General features: G+C 41.5%; 1 protein-coding gene across 2 annotated transcripts in view; it reads right to left on the bottom strand.

The window, feature by feature from the left end:
* Positions 1–7,615, bottom strand: part of ZSWIM7 (zinc finger SWIM-type containing 7) — a 23,711-nt gene that overhangs the window by 7,212 nt on the left and 8,884 nt on the right. For both annotated transcript variants that reach the window (XM_017862222.1, XM_017862223.1), the window contains exon 2: positions 2,954–3,056. In XM_017862222.1, coding sequence (XP_017717711.1) covers positions 2,954–3,056 — 103 coding nt within the window. The remainder of the gene's footprint in view (positions 1–2,953; positions 3,057–7,615) is intronic.

Genomic DNA, 7,615 nt, shown 5'->3' with positions numbered 1-7,615 from the left:
AAAAAAAAAAAAAAAAAAGAATTTTTTCACATTACATCTGGAGAACAGTAATATTAGAGTTGACCTACGGGATGGAGATTGACCTATGAAAAGATAACTAGCTGGGCATTGAGGCGGTATGTGACTCAACTTTTATCATCTCATAGAACTCCTGAATTCAGCCAAATTCTTACTACATTACCATACAATGCAACCATTAAGGTTAATTTGAGGGTGTATAAGATTTCTGCAGCTTCATTTAATTCAAAGTCCAAGATGACAGTCACCATTCTTGGAAGTTAGCATTTTATAATTAATAAAGCAATATAATATATACCAGATGTGAACGACAAAAACTAAACAAATGACTTAAGTTACTGTGGACCAATGGGAAGAACAAAAAGTCAACAGTAATTAAAATATTTCAAACAAAAGTCTGCTTGCCCAGGTCAAGTGTTGTGCCCATAATGGAATCAAGACCATATATCCCAAACTAAAGCAAAGTGAAAAACCTGAAGGTCCCTCTAATTTCGGGTATTTTAGCTACCTAAAAACCAAAAATAAAAACACCAGGAAAGAGGACAGACACACCTCCTCAGGTACAAACTGCAAATTCAGTGACTTTGATTATTAATCTCTAATATCTCCATGAGAAAATTCATCTAATAGGCAGTCTCTTGAGTAGGCCAATACCATCCAAAAGTTTTTTTTTTTTTTTTTTTTTTTTTGAGATGGAGTTCTGCTCTTGTCACCCAGGCTGGAGTGCAATGGTGAGATCTTGGCTCACTGCAACCTCCTTCTCCCGAGTTCAAGTGATTCTCCTGCCTCAACCTCCCGAGTAGCTGGAATTACAGGTGCCCGCCACCACACCCAGTTAATTTTTGTATTTTTAGTAGACACGGGGTTTCACCATGTTGGCAAGCTGGTTTTAAACTCCTGACCTCAGGTGATCCACCTGCCTCGCCCTCCCAAAGTGCTGGGATTACAGGTGTAAGCCACCGCGCCTGTCCATCCGAAAGTTTTAAACACAGCAACCAACACTAATTACCATATTTTCCTTAATGCAGAAATGCATGAAGATTTTACCAGATCCGTGTGAGGAAGGGCAAGTTAATTCACTCAGCAAAGGCATCTTTGCCCAAGCAGGCTTTGCTCAAGCCATTCACTCCCTAAGACCACTCACACGATCTTTCAATGAGAGTTAACCAATATGGTCTCAGCTCTGAGAAGATAACTGTAAATAAACCAGAATTCAAACTCTGAAAATTTTACCCTTTTCTGGTCTCAGTAAGGCCTGGATTACATACAAGAGCTGATGGCTTTTAGACAGACACAAGACACATGGCTTCCAAGACAGACATAAAATTTTGGACACCACTGCCCATATTTTCATTTCATTCATGATTTCCTTCCTTCAATCGCAGCTGCACTTACCACTGTGTCTCATATAGCTAAACTGGGGTTGGGTGGTTCAGGGATAAGGGTCAGGTGTTTGGAGTCTGGTTCCCTGTGTATATAGTCTTTATTCATGTCTCATAAGACAGGCAGTGTGGGGTAGCCAGATGTGACTGTTACTTTACTTTTCTGCATTTCCGTTTCCTGCAAAAGAAATAAACTTGCTGGGTTTCTGCAGAGATGGGTCTTACTATGTTGCCCGGGTCAACAGAGGGCTGAGATTACAGGCGTGAGCCACCATGCCAGGTAAGCAGACTTCTACACAATGCTATTAGGTACAGTTAGTAGGTATTTATCTTATTATTATTATTGTTTTGAGACGGAGTTTCACTCTTGTTGTGTAAGCTGGAGTACAGTGGCATGATCTCGGCTCACTGCAACCTCTGCCTACCAGGTTCAAGCCATTCTCCTCTCAGCCTCCCAAGTAGCTGGGATTGCAGGTGTGTGCCACCACACCCAGCTGATTTTTTGTATTTTTAGTAGAAAGGAGGTTTCACCATGTTAGCCAGGATGGTCTTGAACTCCTGACCTCAGGTGATCCGCTTGCCTTGGCCTTCCAAAGTGCTGGGATTACAGGCGTGAGCCACCACACCCAGCCATCTTATTTTAGTTACAAAAATGTCTGGAGGATTTTGTTAAGTGAAACTATGCTAAGTGAAATAAGCTAGGTATAGAATGATAAATACCACATGATCTCACCTATATGTGGAATCTAAAAAAAGCTGAACTCATAGGCTGGGTGCAGTGGCTCATGCCTGTGATCCCAGCATTTTGGGAGGCGGACAGGGGAGGACTGCTTGAGACCAGGAGTTCAAGACCAGCTTGGGCAATACAGCAAGACCCTGTCTTTATTTAAAACAACAACAAAAAAGTTGAACTCATAGAAGAAGAAATAGTGGTTACCAGGGGCCTTGGGGTGGGGGAGGAAGGGGAAGATATTAATCAAAGGGTATAAAATTTCAGTTAGGAGAAATAAGTTCAGGGTATCTATGGTACAACATGGTGAATATATTTAATAACAAAGTATTGGTGGGGATGGTGCTCATGTCTGTAATCCCAATACTTTGAGAGGCCAAGGTGGGAGAATCGCTTGAGCCTAGGAGTTTGAGACCAGCCTGGGCAACAGAGTGAGACCCTGTCTCTATAAAAACAAAGAAATAAAAGACTGAAGTACTGTAAATTTGAAGATTGCTAAGATAGTGGATTTTAAGTGATCTCACCACAAAAAAATAAGTATGTAAGGTATTAGATACGTTATTTAGCTTGATTCAGTTATTCTATAAGGTATCCATATATCAAAACATCACATTATATGCCATGAATATAGACAATTTCTGTCAGTTAAAAGTAAATAAAAATTTTTAAGAATTATCAATTTGTTAATTTTACCAAGTTGGGGCAAAAGCTTTTTAACAGTCCAGGAAATATTTAAAGCTAGTCACCAGCTTCTACAGAGATGAAGAAAACATTTTGTCTTAAGGGGTTTCTGTAGGGATCACCCCGATCTGTGGACTTCTACCTGGTAAGCATGCCTTCCACTGGGTGATGAGATTAAGGTGATGGACTGTCGATCAACTAGGTCCAAGGCCTGGGTGGCTGATGAGCCAAAGAGAAACTTCAGCCTGTGAAATACAAACGCTTCAGATTAGAAGGCCTGATTCTCAAAGTTACCTCAGTAACTTGACCCAAAGGATCACTAGCCTTAGCGTTTTTTAAAAATTCATTCTAATTTTGAAAAAAGGAAAATAATACAGCAAAACCCATGGACCCATTCACTCCCCAGAATTAATGTTAATATCTTCTGTACTTACTTCAGATCTTCTTGTATTTTATATATGTATGTGTATGTATTTTACATATATATTATATATATATATAATACCTACATCTACATCTACATATACACATATATATATATATGGATTATTTTTGAGATAGAGTTTCACTCTTGCTGCCCGGGCTGGAGTGCAATGGCGCAATCTCAGCTCACTGCAACCTCCGCCTCCCGGGTTCAAGCGATTTTCCTGCCTTAGCCTCCCAAGTAGCTGGGATTGCAGGCATGTGCCACCACGCCTGGCTAATTTTCTATTTTTAGTAGAGACGGGGTTTCTCCATGTTGGTCAGGCTGCTCTCAAACTCCAGACCTCAGGTGATCTACCCGCCTTGGCCTCCCAAAGTGCTGGGATTACAGGTGTGAGCCACAGTGGCCAGCCTGTATTATATTTTTAATACAGGGAATACACTGTCAGTGATAAAGAAGACCTCTTTATACTTCTTTGTAGTGCTTCCTGTACTTCTTCCTACCTTCCCCTTATCCCCCAGGCAACCACATGCATTTGTTGGTTTCCTTCCTGTTAATGTGTTCATATTAAATATTACACGTAAAACATATGTATGCACACATACATAATAAACACATGCGCATACATGTATGCATATACATATATGATATTGTTTTAAAACATAAAAGATATATTGTAGGCTTCTTTTTACTGTTCCTGAAATAGCTCATGAAAATAAAAGAAAATATAAAATATCATAGACTTCTTTTGGCAACTAGCATTTTCTACTCAATGCATTTTGAAAATGAGGCATGTTTGACAAACATCTGTTTTTACTTTACCTTTGAATAATATTCCATTATATGTACACACTGAATTTTATTTAAGTACCCTATGTATGGACATTCTGTGTCCATTTTATACTATTATAAATAATACTCAATTATCCCCATACGTATCCCTTGGCATATATCTCTGAAAATCCTCCTTTAGTTTATGTAACTAAAGGATATGTTCATTTTTCAACTTTAATAGATATTGCCAATAGCTCTCCAAAGTGGAAACAGGGCCAGGTGTGGTGGCTCATGCCTGTAATCCCAGCATTTTGGAAGCCTGAGGCAAGAGGATCGCTTGAGTCCAGGAGTTCAAGACCAGCATGAGCATGTAGCAACACCCCATCTCTAAAGAAAAAGAAAAAAAACTAAAACACATAAAATAGTGAAAACAGCACTCCCACCAGCGCTGCATAAGACTTCTATTTTCTCAGGCCGGGCGCGGTGGCTCATGCCTGTAATCCTAGCACTTTGGGAGGCTGAGGCGGACAGATCACCAGAGGTCAGGAAATCGAGACCATCCTGGCTAACATGGTGAAACCCCGTCTCTACTAAAAATACAAAATATTAGCCAGGCGTGGTGGCACATGCCTGTAGTCCCAGCTACTCAGGAGGTTGAGGCAGGGGAATCACTTGAACCCGGGAGGCGGAGGTTGCAGTGAGCCGAGATCGCGCCATTGCACTCTAGCCCAGGTGACAGAGCAAGATTCCGTCTCAAAAAACAAACAAACAAAAAAAACAGACAGAAAAACCAGACTTCTATTTTCTCCATATCCCCACTAACACCAGTATTATCACGCTTTTTTATGTTTGTCCATCTGAAGATATTAAATGTGTACTTTTTGGATTAGTAATAAGGCTCTCCAACTGTTAAATGATATACAGGAAAAAATTTTTATATGTGAGAAAATTCTTATATTAAGTGAGAAAGATTGGAAACAAAATTATATTTTAGGAACTCTCAAGCATTGTTAACTTTCTTAAAGGAAAGCTACAATTATGTCAAAATTAAAAGTTTATTATTATTTTTTTTCTTGAGATGGAGTCTCACTCTGTTGTCCAGGCTGGAGAGCAGTGGCACAATCTCGTCTCACTGCAACTTCCGCCTCCTGGGTTCAAGAGATTCTCCTGCCCCAGCCTCCCGAATAGCTGGGATTACAGGTGCAGGTCACCATGCCCAGGTAATTTTTGTATTTTTTTTTTTTTTTTTTGAGACGGAGTCTCGCTCTGTCACCCAGGCTGGAGTGCTATGGCTGGATCTCAGCTCACTGCAAGCTCCGCCTCCCGGGTTCACGCCATTCTCCTGTCTCAGCCTCCCGGGTAGCTGGGACTACAGGCGCCGCCACGTCGCCCGGCTAGTTTTTTGTATTTTTTTACTAGAGACGGGGTTTCACCGTGTTAGCCAGGATGGTCTCGATCTCCTGACCTCGTGATCCGCCCGTCTCGGCCTCCCAAAGTGCTGGGATTACAGGCTTGAGCCACCGCGCCCGGCCAATTTTTGTATTTTTTTTAGTAGAGATGGGCTTTTGCCATGTCTCAAACTCCTGACGCCTAGGCCTCCCAAAAGTACTAGGGTTACAGGCATGAGCCACCATGTCCGGACTTTTTTGTTTTGTTTTGTTTTTTGAGACAAGGTCTCTCTCTGTCATCCAGGCAGACTGGATTCCAGTGGTGCAATCATGGCTCACTGCAGCCTGAACCCCCTGGGCTCAAGTGATCCTCCCACCACCTCAGCCTCCCTAGCAGCCGGGACTACAGGTATACACCACCACACCCAGCTAATTTTTTGATTTTGTAGAGACAGTCTCCCTGTGCTGCCTAAGCTGATCTCAAACTCTTGGCCCCAAGTGATCCTCAAGCTTCAGCCTGCCAAAGTACTGTTATTACAGGCGTGATGCACCACGCCTGGCCAAAATTTAATTTTTGGAAAAGGCAGTAAACCAAAATTTAAGTTTATAAAAGGCAGTAAAACCAAAATTTAACTTTATCTAGTTTATAAAAATAACCCACACTTAGGCCAGGTGCAGTAGTTCATGCCTGTAATCCCAGCACTTTGGGTGGCCAAGGAGGGAGGATCACAAGGTCAGGAGTTCGAGATCAGCCTGGCCAATATGGTGAAACCCCATCTCTACTAAAAATACAAAAATTTTAAAACATACATATTCTGGGTCAAATAATATGTATTTTTTTTTGTTTAAAATAAAACATTTAAAAGTGATTATTACTGGGTGGTATGATTATTGATGCTTTTTATAGGTTTTATTTTCCAATAAAAGTTTTTTATAAGTGTGGGTTATTATTATTTTTGAGTTGGAGTCTCACTCTGTTGCCCAGGCTAGAGTGCAGTGGCACGACTTTGGCTCACTGCAACCTCCACCTCCCAAATTCAAGCGATTCTCCTGCCTCAGCCTCCTGAGTAGCTGGGATTACAGGCGTACACCACCATGACCGGCTAATTTTTGTATTTTTAGTAGAGATGGAGTTTCACCATATTGGCCAGGCTGATCTCGAACTCCTGACCTTGTGATCCTCCCTCCTTGGCCACCCAAAATGCTGGGATTATAGGCATGAGCTACCGCACCTGGTCGAAGTGTGGGTTATTTTTATAAACTAGAAAATAAAATGGCAGAGTTAAACTCAAACTGAAAAGTTAATGTTTTAAAGAACTTATATGGCTTAACACAGAGTAAGACAAACCTAGTAATAAGTCTTCAAAATTAAAATATTCAACTTCTTACTTCATTTTTCAACAAACCAGCCACATATACAACAAATTATTGGGGGAAATAGAAAAGAGCTCTTTGAATTTTTATATTAAACATATGAAGATTTAGTCTACAAAATAACAAAATACAAAACACAATGAAATAGTTTGTTGGGAACCTTACCAATCAATCATGGCAGTTACCTTTAAGGATTTTTTAAGGCCAGGTGTGGTGGCTCATGCCTGTAACCCCAGTACCTCGGGAGGCCGAGGCGGGCGGAACTCCTGACCTCGTCATCCGCCTGTCTCAGTGTGCGCCACCTGTAGTCCCAGCTACCCAGGAGGCTGAGGCAGAAGAATTGCTGAAACCTGGGAGGCAGAGGCTGCAGTGAGCTGAGATGGCACCACTGTACTCCAGCCTGGGCGACAGAGCGAGACAAAAAAAAAATGAATTTTTTTAACCTGCTCTGTCCACTTTAATACCTACTGTGAACATCTCTTGAATGCATTAAAGATTTTTCCATATCACTTTTAATGGCTACGAATAATTCTACTGTAAAGATGAATCATTTTTATTCTCCTCAAACTCCATGAATTATTGTTTCTAGGTTTTATTGCTACCACAAACAATACTGGATATTCATCACACTAAGAATATCCTAAGGCCGGGCGCGGTGGCTCAAGCCTGTAATCCCAGCGCTTTGGGAGGCCGAGACGGGCGGATCATGAGGTCAGAAGATCGAGACCATCCTGGCTAACATGGTGAAACCCCGTCTCTACTAAAAAATACAAAAAACTAGCCGGGTGAGGTGGCGGGCGCCTGTAGTCCCAGCTACTCGGGAGGCTGAGGCAGGAGAATGGCG

Source organism: Rhinopithecus bieti, unplaced genomic scaffold (assembly GCF_001698545.2).
Source record: "Rhinopithecus bieti isolate Rb0 unplaced genomic scaffold, ASM169854v2 scaffold_63942, whole genome shotgun sequence".
Classification (NCBI taxonomy): domain Eukaryota; kingdom Metazoa; phylum Chordata; class Mammalia; order Primates; family Cercopithecidae; genus Rhinopithecus; species Rhinopithecus bieti.
The sequence above is the reverse complement of the archived record's forward strand: the minus strand, read 5'-3'. Positions and strand labels throughout refer to the sequence as shown.